The sequence below is a fragment of the Cervus canadensis genome, chromosome 15, assembly GCF_019320065.1.
Source record: "Cervus canadensis isolate Bull #8, Minnesota chromosome 15, ASM1932006v1, whole genome shotgun sequence".
NCBI classification, from domain to species: domain Eukaryota; kingdom Metazoa; phylum Chordata; class Mammalia; order Artiodactyla; family Cervidae; genus Cervus; species Cervus canadensis.
The window spans coordinates 74,233,806-74,252,525 of NC_057400.1; the positions used below are offsets into that span (position 1 = coordinate 74,233,806).

Below are 18,720 nucleotides of genomic sequence, written 5' to 3' on the forward strand. Positions count from 1 at the left end.
TGAGTGCAGCACTTTCACAGCATCATCTTTCAGGATTTGAAATAGCTCAACTGGAATTCCATCTCCTCCACTAGCTTTGTTTGTAGTGATGCTTTCTAAGGCCCACTTGACTTCACATTCCAGGATGTCTGGCTTTAGGTGAGTGATCACACCATTGTGATTATCTGGGTCATGAAGATCTTTTTTGTATAGTTCTTCTGTGTATTCTTGCCACCTCTTCTTAATATCTTCTGCTTCTGTTAGGTCCATGCCATTTCTGTCCTTTATCGAACCCATTTTTGCCTGAAATGTTCCCTTGATATCTCCAATTTTCTTGAAGAGATCTCTAGACTTTCCCATTCTGTTGTTTTCCTCTGTTTCTTTGCATTGATCACTGAGGAAGGCTTTCTTATTTCTCCTGGCTATTTGTTGGAACTCTGCATTCAAATGGGAATATCTATCCTTCTCTCCTTTGCTTTTCACTTCTCTTCTTTTCACAGCTATTTGTAAGGCCGCCTCAGACAACCATTTTGCCTTTTTGCATTTCTTTTCCATGGGGATGGTCTTGATCTCTGTCTCCTGTACAATGTCACGAACCTCCATCCATAGTTCATCAGGCTCTCTGTCTATCAGATCTAGTCCCTTAAATCTATTTCTCACTTCCACTGTATAGTCATAAGGGATTTGATTTAGGCGGCGGTCAAGAGGAGCTACCACACGCCTGAGGGCAGGGGCTGTGGCCGAGAGGAGCAACCCCACTTCCAAGGAGCGGCTGCTGTGGGGCGCAGGAGGGCTGAGATGAACTACTCCACATTCAAGGTCAGGAGGGGCGGCTGTGAGAAGATACCCCTCGTCCAAGGTAAGGAGCAGCGGCTGTGCTTTGCTGGAGCAGCTGTGAAGAGATCCCCCACGTCCGAGGTAAGAGAAACCCAAGTAAGACAGTAGGTGTTGCCAGAGGGCATCAGAGGGCAGACACGCTAAACCATAATCACAGAAAACTAGCCAGTCTGATCACAGGACCACAGTTGTGTCTAACTCAATGAAACTAAGCCATGCCGTGTGGGGCCACCCAAAACAGTAGGGTCATGGTGGAGTCTGACAGAATGTGGTCCACTGGAGAAGGGAATGGCAAACCACTTCAGTATTCTTGCCTTGAGAACCCCATGAACAGTATGAGAAGGCAAAATGATAGGATACTGAAAGAGGAACTCCCCAGGTCGGTAGGTGCCCAATATGCTAATGGAGATGAGTGGAGAAATAACTCCAGAAAGAATGAAGGGATGGAGCCAAGGCAAAAACAATACCCAGTTATGGATGTGACTGGTGATAGAAGCAAGGTCCGATGCTGTAAAGAGCAATATTGCATAGGAACCTGGAATGTTAGGTCCATGAATCAAGCAAATTGGAAGTGGTCAAACAGAAGATGGCAAGAGTGAATGTCGACATTCTAGGAATCAGCGAGCTAAAATGGACTGGAATGGGTGACTTTAACTCAAATGACCATTATATCTACTACTGTGGGCAGGAAGCCCTTAGAAGAAATGGAGTAGCCATCATGGTCAACAAGAGAGTCCCAAATGCAGTACTTGGATGCAATCTCAAAAACGACAGAATGATCTCTGTTCGTTTCCAAGGCAAACCATTCATTATCATGGTAATCCAAGCCTGTGCCCCAACCAGTAATGCTGAAGAAGCTGAAGTTGAATGGTTCTATGAAGATCTATAAGACCTTTTAGAACTAACACCAAAAAAGATGTACTTTTCATTATAGGGGACTGGAATGCAAAAGTAGGAAGTCAAGAAACACCTGGAGTAACAGGCAAATTTGGCCTTGGCGTATGGAATGAAGCAGGGCAAAGGTTAATAGAGTTTTGCCAAGTCAACTCACTGGTCATAGCAAACACCCTCTTCCAACAACACAAGAGAAGACTCTACACATGGACATCACCAGATGGTCAACACTGAAATCAGATTGATTATATTCTTTGCAGTCAAAGATGGAGAAGCTCTATACAGTCAGCAAAAACAAGACCGGGAGCTGACTGTGGCTCAGATCATGAACTCCTTATTGCCAAATTCAGACTTAAATTGAAGAAAGTAGGGAAAACCACTAGACCATTCAGGTATGACCTAAATCAAATCAAATCCCTTATGACTAGAACTGCCATACGATCCAGCAATCCCACAGCTGGGCATACACACTGAGGAAACCAGAATTCAAAGAGACACATGTACCCCAATGTTCATTGCAGCACTGTTTACAATAGATAGGACATGGAGGCAACCTAGATGTCCATTGGCATATGAATGGATAAGAAAGCAGTGGTACATATACACAATTGAATATTACTCAGCTATTAAAAAGAACACACTTGAATCAGGTCTAATGAAGTGAATGAAACTGGAGCCTATTATACAGAGTGAAGTAAGTCAGAAAGAAAAACACCAATACAGTATTTTAATGCATATATATGGAATTTAGAAAGATGGTAACGATGACCCTATATGTGAGACAGCAAAACACAGACATAAAGAACAGACTTTTGGACTCTGGGAGAAGCCGAGGGTGGAATAATTTGAGAGAATAGCATTGAAACATGTATATTATCATATGTGAAATGGATGACCAGCCCAAGTTCAGTGCATGAAACAGGGCAGTCAAAGCCAATGCACTGGGATGACCCTGTGGGATGGGGAGGGAGGTGGGAGGGGGGTTCGGGATGGGGGACACATGTACACCCATGGCTGATTCATGTCAATGTATGGCAAAAACCACCACAAAATTGTAAAGTAATTAGCCTCCAATTAAAATAAATTTTTTTTAAAAAAGCGTGTTTCTTGCCTTCCAATCATATGCACATGTCAATTGTATACATGTGAACAAAGCAGTCTAGAAGGATATGTACCACAGCATTAAGAGGGATGAGCTCTTTGATGTGATTCTATTGGTGATTTCCCTTTTTTCTTTCTGTTTGTCTTGTTTTCCAGTTTATTTGGTAATGTCCACATTTTAGTGTTTACTGAAAAAAAAATCAGTGAAACTTATGCTCCCTTTGGAAAAAACAGTGGTGTAAATTTCCTAATTCTTTACTCTCACCCTATCTCCCCTTTCCCAAAATGATGATGCCACTTCTTCTCGTGTTCATTTGGGTTCATGTGCATCTCTTGTCTCCTCTGCCTCGTACTAGCCCTAAAAAGTCCATGGCCTCTCCCCTGTAAACACATCCACTCGGGCTGGGAAACGACAAAACTAATCCACAAGGTTTGCTTCCCCAAATTCCTGTTCAAGGACTGTCCCCAAGGGATGATAGTGACCTCTTTGGGGAACAAAGCTTCTGTGGTCAAGCTTGTATGAGGAATATTAGGTAGAACAATTGGGCTTCTGTCTTGCAGGGCTCCTTGGAGCCTTTCCTCAGGGCTGTGCACTCTGATTCCTGAAGAGCAGGACAAAGCAAGCTGCATTCCCCCACTGCAGACACGCACAGCACTCTGAGCACCTCCTTTCCTGTGACCAGAACGCAGACGGCATTGGTCATCCTCCCTGCCCCACTCTGAACACGGGCAACCCCTGCTATCTGAGCCATGCACCTAGGCCTCATCTCCTGCAGCTAGGCTGTCAACCCCTGACAAACCAGCACTGCACTGCCTTTGACTGCCCACTGCCTGTCATGCTGTTTCTTGGCTCCCAGTGCAACAGGGTAATTGAAGCCGGAGAAGGCTTCCCTGGGAGCTCAGATGGTACAGAATCTGCCTGCAAAGTGGGAGACCCAGCTTTGATCCCTGGGTGGGGAAGATCCCTTGGAGAAGAAAATGGCTACCCACTTCAGTATTATTGCCTGGAGAATTCCACGGACAGAGGAGTCTGGCGGGCTACAGTCCATAGGGTGTTAAAGAGTCGGACAAAACTGCGTGACTAACACACACACAAGCGTTCACCAAAGGGTTTTATCCTCCCCCTTCCACCCCCCTCACCCCATGCACAGCTCTCCTGCAGCAGCAGCTGCGGCATGGAGCCCACCAGCCCTCAGAGATGACTCTGCACCCTCAGGACCCATTGCAGAGCAAAGCAGCCTGTGAAGAGGGAGGCTCTGACGCAGGGGTGGTTTGGGACAGCCCTGTGGGGAGGGGAAAACAAGCAGGGGGACCACATCACACAGCTGTCTTCTTGGGGAAGAGGCTGTGAGCCTCCAGGAACCACTTTCACTTGGCACAGGCTGACCAAGCAGGGGTAGAGGAGGGGCGGCCCTCCCTGCTGTCCAGGCCAGCACCGGGCATTCAGGGCCCAGCAAGGGGACATGAAGGCCCAGGGCAGAACTGGGGCCAAGGTGAGGGTGTGCTCACGGCCAGCAGCTGAGGATGCCTTCTTGCACCCAAAAGCCAGGGCCCAGATTGACCCTGCAGTAGAGACCAGTGGAGGGCTGAGCTGCCCAGACCAGCCAAGACGCCACCTTGTGAGGCGGGAGGGGTGAACCTGAACGAGATGGTTTAAACCTGAAGACATAGGGCTATGCTGACCGGGAGGTTAGTCTCCATCCCCTCAGTGAGTAGGGACTCATAATGGGATCTCCAGTCCCTCTATACACCAAGGGGCCCACCACCATCCCCAAAAAGAGCTGCATCGCCGGAGTGCACAGGCTCTGGGAGGCTGACCTTGGCGTAGGCGGTGGTGACCAGGCTGGCCCACTTCTCAGGGGTCTTGGTCCGGTACAGCTTGGAGGGGACACAGCCGGGCAGCAGCTCCTGGATGGCCTGGCTCCCGGCCGAGGCGCCCAGCTGCACGTAGCAGTGCTGGGCCAGCAGCTCCACCAGCTCTTCCTCCTGCACCGCCCAGGGACACATGCGGGAGCTGGGGTGGGGTGTGCATGTGCGAGCCCACTCTCCCCCCGGAAGCCTGGCCCCTGCTGAGCTCTCACCCTCCCCCCTCCCTCCACCAGCAGAGGTGAGCAGCCACCTCTGCTAGGCAGGACCTGCCCCTCTCCCAATATGGCAAAGCCCCTGTGTGCCCCGACTGGGCCCAACACGGGCTGCGCTCCTGTTGGCAGGCTGGAGTCTCCCAGCAGCCCAGCCGGAGGACAAGGGGGGTGTCTTGTATGCTTCTTGTTCAGTACTTGTGAGCCAGTGAGTGTGTGGGATTGAGCTCTGGGGCCTGGGTGGAGCCCCAGCACTGCTGTCTGAGTAAGGTAAGTGTTGTTGTTCAGTCACTGAGCCGTGTCCGACTCTTTGTGACCCCGTGGACTGCAGGACACCAGGCTTCCCTGTCCTTCACATGTGGACAAGGCCTTTACCCTGTCTCCCCCAGTCCTCACTGAGCAAAGGTGACCTCCCTACCATTCCTGCAGAGCCTCTGCTGGGATTCCTGCGGGCGGGAGCCTGTGTAAGTCACTAGCATGCCCAGCACACAGAAGGTTCCCTGCTCCAGGAGCCCCACAGGGACCAGGCTGCCCTGTTCTTTCCCAGGAGACAAAACCTTGCCCAGCCATCTATTTGCCTGCCCTCTGACCCCACGCCCCCTTTGCCCCCACCTCTCCCTGCCCGCTGCCCTGCTCCAGGCAGGCCTCCAAGACTGCCACAGTTGTTTCCAGTCCCCAGCGTATCCTCTGGATTCAGGCCCAGGGAGGGCTGCACCCGCTAAACAGGCACAGCATTGCCCAGGAGGTCTCACAACCACACAGAAAGCTCTGGTGACTGCGCCTTCCAGAGGCTCAGAGAGGTGACCTAACGTTCCAAGGCCGTGTTCCTGACCCCCAGGCCCTGCTGCCCCATGAGCAGCTTCTGTGGTGAGGCTAGGTGGACCTGGGGCTGAAGGGGGGGGTGGGCTTTGCTGCCGGTGGCAGGTGCCTCAAACCCCAGAAGCTTGAGTGAACCTGTGGCTAGAGGAGGAGATGCAGGCTACTGGGCAGGGAGAGCTGCTCCCAGAGGGCCTCAGGGACCTGTACTCGCAGATGCATCTGGGCCCACTCCTCTCCCTCAGCCTCCTGCCTTCCATGACCCACATGGCCTCCCCAGGGACATGCCTGGTGCCCACAGCCCAGCTGCCCTTGCTCTGTCCCAAAGTCCCTGCCCTGAAACAGGGCCCTTCCCCAGGCTGTCTGAGAGGTGGGTCTTTGGGGCCCTGAGAGCTGTGGTCCCCTCACCTTCTCGAAGGGGTACTCGCCAAACCAGACTCCATGGAGGACTTGGCGGTAAATGAGATGGGTGCTGACCGGGTCCTCCTGGGAATCATGCCACGGGGTGAAGAACTCCTTCCGGAAGTAGACGCGCCATGGTGCCTGGCGCTCACTCTCGCCCCTCTCCCGGGCCAGTTGCTCACACTGGGCCAAGGCATCCATCACGTGGTCACGCCCGCTGCCCAGGGACCAGAACTGAGACCAGAATCAGGGCGGCAGGGGTGAGCGACTGCTGCGTGTCAGCTCCCCAGGGACACCTGCCTTTGCCATACCCATGTGGAGGTGTGGACATCAAAAGTACAGGAACCCTTCAGGCTCCTCCCCATTGGGCATGGCCTGTCATTCACCCCTAAACACCCCTGAACTCTCCCCCTGCCGGGCCCTCTCACAGGAGGCTCAAGCCCATGTGACTGGGTTAGAATGCCTTGATTCACTGGCATGTGTATACTTGGTTCTGAGCGTGGGAATCAGGGCGTCTGGGTGGGGCGATGATGTGGGGTTCAGGGTGGGGCAGTGCTGGTGTGACCTCCACATGGAAGCATGGGATTCTGAGCTCCCCAGGGTGGGGGGCTTGGCGCAGGATGTAGGCACAGCAGGGGACCTTCCAGGTGTATGTGTGAGATACTAGGCTGAGTGTGTGAGTGTTGGGCCAGGGGGGCAGGCTGCCTGGTTAGGAGGCACGTCTGTGAGTGGGAGTTTGTGTTCGCATCTGTGTTTGGCAGCTGGGAAGGTGAGTGGTGCCCAGGCTGCCATGATACAAGGGCCGGTGCTGCTCTGCATGTGTGAAGGAGGCGGGCGGTGGATGGGACCCCTGGCCAGTACCTTGTCATACACGGCGACCTGCAGAGAAAAGCCCAGGTGGTCGCTGAGGCCCTGCTTGCGGGCGATGTGCAGGCAGACTTCCCGAGACGTTGAGGCTGAGTCCACCATGACCGTCAGGTTCTCTCCAGTCGCCAAGGTGATATGGATTGGGATGTGCTTCTTGGACTTGACAGCCTGGGGACAGACGAAGACTCAGGTCCTCTGCCCAGGAGGCCCCTCGGCTCAGCTGTCTGCGCTGGAGCTCCTGGAACTCTGCAATGGGAGGCCGGCCCACCAGCCCCTCTTCCCAACCCACAGCCCCTGCTGGCGCATGCCCTTGGGCTCTGGGAGGCGGGGCCTTCTGAAGCCCCGCCCAGCTCGGCTAGCTCTTTAGGAAGTCCTGGCCAACAGACATCGCTGCTGAACTGAGGGGCCTGCCAGGGCAAGAGCTGTTTAAGCACCGGGCCGTGGGGTGGGCAGCCTGTACTGGAAGGCCCCGTTTTAACATGAGTTCCCTGAGCTTTGGCGACATTGGGTGACTCAGGATCACAGAAAATCAAACAGCTCTCGGAGGTGTCTGAGTCTTGCACTCTGGGACGTTCTGGGTCAGAGGAAGCCACTGTTACTCTCTGTGTGCAGCAGGGCTTGAGCACAGGCCACATAGCTGCAGCAAGGTCACTTTCAACTCCACGGCTTCTGGGCAGAGCAGGAAGATAAGGTAGAGGAGGGAAGTCCTGTGGATGTTGGTGGCAGAGTGAGAACAGGACAGGGTTGGTGGAAGGTGCTCTCTGTGTCCCGGTATAGGGCACCACAGGGCATAGAGCGTGAGTGCCTTCCAGGAGCCACGGGTACAGTGGGGGCCAGACCCTACCTGTGTCTGAAGTACCGTTCCTGAGGATCCTGCAAGAACTCACAGGTAACACAAACTAGAATGCCACCTAGGTAGACAACCTTGGATGACCATATAAAATGCAAGTGTCTTCGGGAGGGGTAAGCTTTAGGCAGTTAGCAGCCACTCACACCCTGCAACTAAGGAACTAAGACTGATTTTCCCCTTCAGTTAGAAGGGCCGTAAGTGAAAGAGAAAGTGTTAGTTACTCAGTCCTGTCTGACTCTTTGCAACCCCATGGATTGTAACCCGCCAAGCTCCTCTGTCTGTGAAATTCTCCAGGCAAGTATACTGGAGTGGGTAGCCATTCCCTTCTCCAGGGGATCTTCCCGACCCAGGGATTGCAACACAGGGCCTGGGGAGGCTGAACCCCAGGTGGGGCTCCCAGGGACCACTGGCCCAGAAGGGGAGGGGCCCAGAGCACATACTTCCTGTTGGCAGCCCCATGAGCTGTGCTGGAGGAGTCATGGGGGCCGCCTCCACCCCACACTGGCCGCCTCCCATCCCCTCAAGCCCTTACCTGCAGCTCCAGCCAGGAGGGGGGCTCTGTGCGCACCCCATTGGCACAGGTGCGTCTCAGGCGCTCAGCGCAGAAGGGCCCATAGCCAACTGGTCCTTGACTGATGAAGTTCAGCAGATACTGGTGGATGAGGAAGGCAATGGCATGAAGATACTTAGAACGGAGGCCACTTTCTACTTACTGTCCAGATTCTAGAATATGATACTAATTGTAATTATGGATGATGGATGTACTACTTGGCAATCATTTTACAATATACACCTATATAAAATCACAACACTGTATACCCTACATTTGAACAATGTTATATGTTAATAATATCTCAATAAAACTGGAAAAAAGCTAACAATGATAATAGTGGTGGCAAAGGTGCATTAACATGGGGCTGTCACACTATGAGGAGTATCAGTTGCACAACATTTCTGAGGAGCCATTGTCAATATGTTTTAAATAGTACATAATTTTAAAATGTGTGTACTCTTTGACCTAATTTGGTAAAGGTAAAAATAATTTGGTAAAGGTAGATATATAGTTTTTAATCACAGTGGTGGTTATGGTGATGGGCAATTGGAAGATAGATCCTAAATGTCCATCAACAAGTGGACTATGCATTAGGAACACTAACAAATGGCATTAGCGCTGCCATTTGGGGACAGTTTATGACATGGGAAGACGCTTATAAGTGAAAGCTGCAGGAGAGCCGATGTTCAAAGTATGTTCGATGAGATGTTGAAACAAGGTGTTGAAAAGTTTTTCGTCTCTCAGAGAGATTCTTTACTGGTGTCAAGGGTGGCCCAGGACAGATGGCCAGGGTGATCAGACTTCCTGCTGTCCCTGGAGGCATGAGAGATAGTGAGATTGTTTTCTGTGTGGTCACAAGTATGACTCTCTCACACCACAAAAGGTCAGAAACTGTAATGCAAGTTGCCTCTGGGTGTGAGGATGACTTTTGTTTTCTATTTAGACTTTTTACATTTCCTACACATTACTTTTTTTCCACCCTTGGCTGCAAGGCATGTGGGATCTTAGTTCCCCAACCAGAGACTGAACCTGTGCCCCCTGCAGTGGAAGAGCAGACTCCTAACTACTGGATCACCAGGGAAGTCCCCCCTACATATTACTTTTATATTCAGAAACAAAAGGTGTATTAAAGTCATGAAGCCTGGGGCCTCCAACACTTGGAAACACCTCTCTTGTTCGTTATAAGGCCTAGAGGGAGATGCTGCATCCAGCCTCTCGTTGGTGCCGATTCCTCAAACACTTTTGTCTTTTCAGTGCCCATTTCATCCACCACCTCACTGTCTTTTGGTGACGGAGCCCAGGTGAGATGGCTCTGCAGATCCTGATCAGGGGCCAGAGGAGCATCCTCTTTCATAGACGTGAAACTGAGGCCCAAAGAAGGCCAGGCACTGCTGCCCATCCTGGCCTGCAGGAGCAGGAGAACCAGGCCACGGGCTGGGGCTTCTCCATCTGCTGCAGGGCCCGGGGTCGGCCCATGCTGCCCCCGCCCGCAGCTCCTGCCCCCGCCCCTCCCCACCTTCATGAACCTCTCGGAAGGCGGGAAGCAGCCCAGGCACAAGCCGAGCAGGATCCAACCCCGGGCCAGGCTGCTTGTTTTGTAGTTCTCTGAGAGCTGCTTGCAGATCTGGCAGTAAATTTCATCCCTGAAAGACACAGAGTGCTGGGAGTCCAGGCTGGCGGCTGGCTCTGGGGGAGTGGAGGAGCCGTATATTTTGTATATAAAATCTCCCTAAATCTCTGGCTCACCCCTGATCTACACATGTCTGAGGCAGACTCCAGGAAGCGCAGCAAAGGCTAAAATAACTGCACGGGGATTCCAGCTGCTGCTTACCACAGGGAGACAGAGTTTGAATCCAACCAAATTAATTGCCTGCCAAAATGAAAAGTCTTTGAAGGAATGTAACAGATTCCAGAGACTTCAAACATATCATCCCCAAATGTCTAAGATAACAACCCAAAAGTACTAGGCTAATGAGAAAATAATAATCAAGTATCAGACATATGAGGAGACAGGAAAACATGATTATTCTCAAGAGAAAAGGCAGTCAATGGAAACTGACCCCAAGATGAACCAAATATTGATTTATCAGGAAAGGTTTTAAAATTTCCATAACTATGATCAAAGATATAAAGGACATTATGTTCATAGTGAATGAACAAACAGGAAATCTTGGCAAGGAAACAGAAACCATTTTTTAAAAAAAGAGTCAAGTGCAAACTCTAGAATTGAAAAATATAATATTTGAAATTTAAATATTGGATGGGTATAACAGCAGACTGGGGAAGACAAAAGAAAAATCAGTGAATATGAAGACAGATTAATAGAAAATATCTAACCTAAAGAACAGAAGGGGAAAAAAGAAAGCACAATGAACAGACCCTTAGGGATGTGACAGACAATATAAAAGTCTGCTATAGATTTAATTAGAGTTCAAAGGAAAAGAGAGAGAGTGAAGTAGAAAAAAAATTTGAAAAAAATAATGACTCAAATTCCTTGAATTTGGTTAAAAATATTAGTAATAACTTAAAATATGTGAACCCCTGAAATACAGTAGTCTATCTTTGTAAGCAGTATACATAGTTCTTAAAACTTGTATAAAAACACAATTTCTGTAAAGCAAATTGTATATAAAGCAAAACATGTATAGAATAAATGAGGAACTTGCCCATTTACACGGTCTTGAAGTAAAGCTGGTTGTAAGATAAATCAACAACCCATGATGAGTTTGTCTTCCTAAAACTGTGTTTTACCCAGGGGTTTTAATGCAGAGCATTAGAGAACCCCTGCCCCTGGTGGTTGTAACGTCTGCTGTCCTGAGAGCCAGACTGCAGGCTCCAGGGTAGGGAGCAGATTAGGGATGGGGCCCTGGGCTGAGAGCTAGTGACCGGCTGTGTTCTCAGGGGGCGCGATGGGGGTGGGGACTGACCTGAGGCCAGGACGCAAGATGGCGTAGCCCACAATGAACTGCACCTTCTCCAGGTTGGACATGGGTCGGTCTGAGATGGGGCCGTCCTCTTCAAATGCCTCTTCTCCAACATTCAGCTGGCTGGCCACCTTGAAACCCAAAGGTGGCAGTCAGGACAACTAAGATTGCTTCCATTTGCAAAGATGGAAACTGGGTGAAAGCCTGGAACACTGAAGCAGGATGGCCAGTGGGCAGCAGAGCTGGGAGCAAGCCTGGGTCACCTGGCCCTGGGCTTACCTGGCCTGTAACCCAGGAGGATCGCTTCAGCTTCATGGAGGAGATGTCCTTGGTCCCTCTGTCCCTGCGGCTTGGCCTCTGTGGAGGGAGAGAGCCCCTGAGGGAAGGTGAAGCCTGGGCAGCACCTCCAAATCTAACCCAAGATCTGTCTGGTGTGGAGCTCGTCTCTAGCTCCCGAGCCTTTTCCCAACCTGACTTGTAAAGCACCGTGCATTCTCTCATGTCCACCAAGCCTGCGTCACTGATGGGTGTGCACCACCATCCTCACTGCTGGGCAGGGAAACAGGCGAGAGGGCGTGAGAACCTGGACAGGAGCCGCTCGGCCGGACCCCGGTCCTCTGGGAGGGCTCAGGACTGCTCTGCTTCCAAAGTCTGGACCTCTTACCAGCCAAGTGGGCTGGGTCTGAACACAGGTGCCCAGGACAGCCGCAGGCTACAGTCATTCTCTGTGACAACGTGGTGGATGAACCGGAATACACTCTGCCCACTGCAAGGTCAGAGTTTTGCTAGAGAATCAGAAGCCTAGACTTTGCGGCCCAGGCCCACTCCCAGCCATCAGGATCTGATGGTCTCCATAGGCAGGAATCACAGCCTGTCCTGATGGTGTCATGAGAACTTGCTGCCAAAATCAGAGCTCAGTCTGGGACTGGGCTTGGGCTGCAATGAGCCCAGGTCTGGGGCTGGGCACGGACTTGCGTGTGTGCATGCTATGTGCTCAGTTGCTGAGCTGTGTCCAACTCTTTGCCGCCCCATGGACTGTAGAGCCTGCCAGGCTTGTCTGTTCATGGAATTTTCCAGGCAAGGATACTGGAGGTGGCGTCATTTCCTCCTCCAGGGGATCTTCTCGACCCAGGGGTCGAACCTGTGCCTCTTACATCTCCTGCACTGGCAGGCAGATTCTTTGCCACTAGTGCCACCTGGGAAGTGGGCACTGGCTTCTGGCTGGGCTAAAACTGGTTTGCCACACAGGGACCAAGTTTAAAATACATTAGCTGGTAAGCGAGGGTGGGCAGGGCTCACTAAGCCCACTGCTCCTCCTTGGGGGCACACACACTTAATAAATGTGCAAGAAAAAAAAAAATAAATAAAAAAATAAAAAAAATAAATGTGCAAGAAGGAACACTTGAGATCTAACTCTGGGAAGCCAGTGCTCGCTGTGACCACCTTCCAGAGGTGCCGGTGGCTTGACCACCTCTCGATGTCCCCTCCCTGAGTGGTGGCCAGCCTCCAAGGTGACCCCCAGTGACCCTTGCTTCCTGACTTTCTCACCCACTATGGCACTCAGGCAATGAAGCTTCCTTCCTGCTTTCTCTCTTAAGTCACTCATCATGGAGGAAGCAAATGGTGAGAACACTCAGGCAGCCCGGTGGAGAGGCCGGCGTGCCAGAGCTCAGGTCTCCCACCAGCAGCTATGTGAGGGAGCCATTCGGAGGCAGATCTTGTGGACCCGGTCAAGCTTTAAGCGACAGTTTGGCTGCAACTTCATTAGAGACCTGGAGCCCGAACTAACGAACTAAGCCACTCCTGATCCTCAAAAAGTGTCTGAGGTAATGAATGTGGGCTGTCTCATGCCATCACATTTAGGGGTTCATTTGTAGCACAGCAATGGATGACCATTACACTAGGCAGAGTTCACATCTCTAGAGGTCAGGGAGTCAGGGCTTGAGTTTGGGTAACTTCCATGTAACCTCTGGACCAGATTTGACCTTGTGACCCCAGGCTGCAGACCCACTTAGATGTCTGTACAGTTGCTCTGCTATCTGAGCACTTGATGTTTGGGGGCCTGTGATATTTCAGTTTATAATAAGGAATAGATACTTGGTCTTTGTCCCCATTGCTGGCACAGAACTTCTAAAACCCTTGGAATCACCTGTGATAAAGATGTCTTTTTATGTTAATGAGGTGACTTTTAGAAAACCCTAAGGATGGGGGCAAAGCTTTGTTTCCAGTAGTCATGTATGGATGTAAGAGTTGAACTATAAAGAAAGCTGAGCACTGAAGAATTGATGCTTTTGAACTGTGGTGTTGGAGAAGACTCTTGAGCATCCCTTGGACTGCAAGGAGATCCAACCAGTCCATCCTAAAGGAAATCTGTCCTGAATATTCATTGGAAGGACTGATGCTGAAGCTGAAACTCCAATATTTTGGCCATCTGAGGTGAAGAACTGACTCATTTGAAAAGACCCTGATGCTGGGAATGATTGAAGGTGGGAGGAGAAGGGGACAACAGAGGATGAGATGGCTGGATGGCATCACTGACTCAATGGACATGAGTTTGAGTAAGCTCCGGGAGTTGGTGACGGACAGGGAAGCCTGGCATGTTGCAGTCCACTGGGTGGCAAAGAGTCAGACACGACTGAGCGACTGAACTGAACTGAACTGAAGGATGGGGGCTGGTGGCTAGTGGTCAAGGGGAGGGGGAAGGGCATGAAACAGTTCAGCTGGCACCATGGCCAGTGATTTATTCAATCATATCTATGAAGTGAGGCCTCTGTAAAGACCCAAAAGGACAGGGGTCAGAGAGTTTCCAGGCTGGTGAACACATGCAGATTTGGGAAGAGTGGGACCTGGAGAGGGCATGCAAGTTTCTTAATCTTTTTCATATCTTGTCCCTGTGCATTTCATGCCTTGTCTCTCATCTGGCTATAGTGACTTGTATCCTTTATAATAAACCATTAGGCTAGTAAGTACAATGTTACTCTGAATTCTCTGAGCTGCTCTTGCAAATTAATCAAACCCAAGGAGGAGGTGTGAGAATGTCTGATTCAAGCCAGGTGGTCAGCAAATAAAGACCAGTCTGGACTTGCATTAAAGTGGGGGTAATCTAGAAGGACCGGGCCCTTCATCTGTGGAATTGGACACTATCTCCAGGCAGAGAGTATCCAACCTGAGTAGAATTTTAGGACACCCAACTGGTGCTGAGAATTTTCAGTGAAAAAACCCATATACATTGGAACTGGTGTGAGAATTACAGGCCGCTGTGGGGCTCCTGTTGCTGGTGGGCCCAAGTGCTGTCACTGCTCTGTCATTCCTTTGAACTATTCTTGGCTAATTCCACTAAGATGACATCATGAAACTGAGGCCTTAGGAAGGACTTCTGACCAAAAATGGATGTTAACAGCCTTTCATCAGAGGGCAGGGTAGAATACGGGTAAACAGCTGGGTCTTTGAATTCAGTGGAGTGGATTCAAAGCTCAGCTGTGTAACATGTATTCACTGTGATTTGGGGGCAAGTCACTTAACTTCTCAGTTTCTTTAGCTACAATAAATTTAATAATCCTACTTTGTAGGGATGGCTCATCTAGAAACTAAGTGAAGAAAAGCGACCGGCACACAGCATGTTGACAGTCGGTAACATTTGTTGTTATTATTCCTGATCTACGCATTTGAATCCCAACAGGCTTCCCAGGTGGCTCAGACAGTAAAGAACCTGCCTGCAATGCAGGAGACCTGGGTTCCATCCCTGAGTTGGGAAGATCCCCTGGGGAAGGGAATGATTATCCACTCCAGTATTCTTACCTAGAGAATCCCATGGACAGAGGAACTTGACAGGCTACAGTCCATGGTGTCTCAAAGGGTCAGACACAGCTGAGTGACTAAGTACCAAGTTTGACTAAATCAAACCCAGTGTTCAGTGCCTGGGGGACCTTCTCCAATAATGACTGTATAATTCACAAAGCCCTGGGTATAATGCCTGACTCATGAGTTCCCAAGTGCAATTCAAGACTGAAAACCCTAAGGGTCCCTAGGGGACCCTAGGTCCAGGGAGTGATCCTCACTCCAGATTGTGCCTCCCCTTTCTGGCCCAGCTTCTCCAGGCCCTGGGCCTGGGGACACTGGGAGGGTGTCTCCCCTTGGCACCGCCCTCATGGTGCACCTGTGCTGATCTGCTGTGCTGGGGAGGCTGGGTGCTGCTGTCCTTGCCCAGGGCATTGTGGATCTGCTGCATCACTGAGCCGCCACGCAGGGTGTTCCTCGTGAAGAGCACTGGCTCCGGAAGGTCGCCCATGAACCGTAGGATGATGCTCCATACAGCCAGGGCAGCCTGGGAAAACGGAGACAGAGCCCCCGCTTGGAACCCAGCTCCATGCAGCATAGAGCCCGTGGCGTCCTGCCCCTTTCTGGCTCCCGCTGAATCAGCGTGAGGCCTGAGCCACTAGAAAGCACGGGACCAGGTACCGAGCAGTCAGCGTCATCCTCGTGGTAGAGCAGAGGGTATCGGAGGGGCCGCCGGATGTGTGTGTGGCTGGCTGATTTCTGGAAGTAGGTCACGGCGAACTTGGGGAAGGTGTACTCGGCCAGGTCATCCTCAGGCTCCTCCATCATGGGGACCATGTCTAGGTCAACCTCAGGCAGCTTCTGGGTCATCTCTTTCAGATCCTGGGACAGAGACAAGGGTCCACTCTCCACTCAGATGTGATCTGCCAGTGTGTGCATCTTGGGGGGCCAAAGAGCCCCAAGAAGGGCCTGCTTGGTTAGTGACAGGGTGCAGAATTACCCACTCCCCCTTGTGTTGGGGACCTCCCCCTGCCCACGCTCTCAGTGCATCCCTGGTGGGCTGCCAAGTGCTGGATGGGCCTTGGTGTGAGAGCCCCAGGTACCTGGCAGCTTGCCCTCAGAGCCCTCTTCCTGTAGACCTTGGCTCCCCAGACACCCCCACTCCTTGTTGCCTCCTGCCTCCTCCCTTAGGCGCTCCTCCAGGGGGGATGTGCCCAGCTGCCCCCACAACACAGATGGTTTGTGGGTGGGTGGAGCTTGGGGGAGCAGGCATGAGCACCTGGAAGGATGCAGTGAGAGTCAACAGGACCGCCCTGGAGCTGGCCTCTCTGCCCAATCCTCCTGCTCTGCTCCCCACCCTCAATCCCGCAGGTCCCATTCTGCAGAGCAGCAGCCAATGAGATGCTCTGTGATGGCGGCCAGATACAGGTGGGAAACGCTGCCCAGTTGAAAGCCCAAGAACATTTGCACAGTAAAGGCTCTAGGAAGCCTCGCAGGTAAGACAGCTCCTTAACTTGAAAGGGTCTGACCACAGAGACCCTCCCTCCTCTTTTCTCTGCATTTTCGCCCACGACCATAGAACTCACTCCCCGAGCCAAGTGGTGGCTTTTCAGTAAAGCCTAGAGGTTGGCTGAGGGCTGGGACTGGGCAGGCACCCCACAAGATCCCACGCTGGGCTGCCAGGGCCCATCTTACCTCAATGTGTGGTGTAGCCTGGCCATCCTGCCCACCAGTCAGGGAAGGCAGGAAGCCAAACACCTGCTCCACCATCTCTGTGTCGGTGATGGTGTCGTAGATGGACTTACGCTTCCTTTTGGGCACAGTGCTTGGGCTCTTCTGCTCTTCAGCTGGGAGGACCAGAGGCACCTGCACAGACACCCCGTGGGGCCACAGTTACCACCAGCCCAGCTGGGGCAAGCCCCTTACAAAGCTGAATAAACCTGCTGCCGTATTTGTCCAAATCAATACATTTCCCTTTAAAATCCTATGTTTCAATAGCTAGAGGGACTGGAGATCAACCAGCCTGGGCTTCTTGTTTCAGAGATGTAAAGAAGGGAGATGCTTGCTTGTCCCCACATGGGACCACACCAAACCCCACAAGATTCCCAGAACCTAGCTGCAAAACCCACTCAGGCTGACATGGTCCCTTCACTAAAAGCAAGGAGGCTCCCCTGGGAGAGGGCCCTGGCCTGCCCGGTCTGTTGCTCGTCCAGGGTCATGTAGGTGTAGGAGCATCTGCTGACGTGTCTGAGGCTCTGCACTCTTTCTTGCTCTGGCCACTGTACCAGTACTGTGCTCAGAGGACCCGTATTATCTATGGAGCAGGAGAGAATTTCATCCTAGCCCCCCTTCTTTATCACCATTGCCAATGAGTGAGTTCTGAGGAGTGAGGCTGAGTCTTGGTTACTCTCTGGATGGAGGGAATGGGACCACCCATGGGTGAAATGTCACAGTGCAGGGATATACATCTCAGTGCCATTTGTTTGCCCCCTGCCCTCCCATCTCTCCTGCCTCTTGGTATTTCTCTGCCCTAAGCAATCAGGCCCGCCCAAGAATCAGGCACCTCCACCCTCCTCTGTGGAACTGTGGCCTCCCACAGCTCAGCTGACCCTGGTTTCCTGAGCCTTCCTGGGGGCGGATCAGTGCTGCTGAGAAATCATCCCAAAGCTAAAGGAAGGGGACCAAAGAGCTTGAGTTCCAGATTCCAGGGATAAGACTGAGATAATCCATCTCCCAGGCTGCATCCTCAGCACCCAGGGTATGAGCTGGGTGTGCCTCATGGTGGGGGCCCACTACAGTAGTAACTTTGGACCCAGAGGGGTCAGGAGTGTCTGATGATGGTCTTATGTTGCTGCCCACTCCTTCTGACTGCCCTCCCTCATCTGGGCCCAGGCATCTCCCACCTGCCCGAGAGGGCAGTGACCACCTACATTGACTTTCTGCTGCTTGAAGTTCCGTCGAGCAGCCATGCCCCTGGCATGTGCCTGGATGACCACCACAGCCCTCCTCTTGGCCTGGACTTGCTGGCGCACCAGGTAGCCCCTGCAGAGGGCCTGCAGCTTGACCATCCTCTGCCGCAGGGCCTGGTACTGCTTTGCCAGCTGATGGCTCCGGGCAATGGCCTGCAGACGCTCAAAACCCAGGAGGATCTGTGGAGGCAAGAAGGGTGTACATACTCAGAAGGGCCTGGGACTGGCAGGGCGCAGAGTAGAGAAAGGCTTCCCGAGGGGACAGAGCGTGAGAGGCAAGGTGTTCTTGCAAATTAGCTTTATAGTTACATGCTTTTTGGCAAAGTGCTCGTGCGAAAATTTTGCACACTTATAAGCACAAGCAGATTAAATGAGTTATACTTGTAAAGCAGTTAGAACAGAGCCTGGCATGAAGTTGGTGCTAAAGAAGTACTTCAAAATGGCATAAATGGTAGAATGGTCTCCTGATGGCTAGTGATAGAGAATGGGGCTGGAAGTCACATGGTTGGCAGGACTGCAGAGGTCCTGCTTTTCACACCTGCAGCCAAGTACAGTTAGTTCTTGTGGGGCTGTGAACCTAGGTGGAGGCCTTTGGCCTGCTCCATCAAGCAAACCCCTCACAGGGAGCTTGAAAATAAAGAGGAAAAAATAAACTATGAGTACCCACTTCTAT

The 18,720-nt window shown here is 51.6% G+C and overlaps 1 protein-coding gene across 2 annotated transcripts in view; it reads right to left on the reverse strand.

The window, feature by feature from the left end:
- Positions 1–18,720, reverse strand: part of MYO7B (myosin VIIB) — a 117,051-nt gene that overhangs the window by 21,014 nt on the left and 77,317 nt on the right. For both annotated transcript variants that reach the window (XM_043487445.1, XM_043487444.1), the window contains 11 exons: positions 18,009–18,227; positions 16,774–16,944; positions 15,760–15,960; positions 15,458–15,625; positions 11,581–11,658; positions 11,305–11,432; positions 9,894–10,020; positions 8,357–8,476; positions 6,969–7,142; positions 6,114–6,341; positions 4,630–4,797 (listed from right to left, as the gene is read on the reverse strand). In XM_043487445.1, coding sequence (XP_043343380.1) covers positions 4,630–4,797; positions 6,114–6,341; positions 6,969–7,142; positions 8,357–8,476; positions 9,894–10,020; positions 11,305–11,432; positions 11,581–11,658; positions 15,458–15,625; positions 15,760–15,960; positions 16,774–16,944; positions 18,009–18,227 — 1,782 coding nt within the window. The remainder of the gene's footprint in view (positions 1–4,629; positions 4,798–6,113; positions 6,342–6,968; positions 7,143–8,356; positions 8,477–9,893; positions 10,021–11,304; positions 11,433–11,580; positions 11,659–15,457; positions 15,626–15,759; positions 15,961–16,773; positions 16,945–18,008; positions 18,228–18,720) is intronic.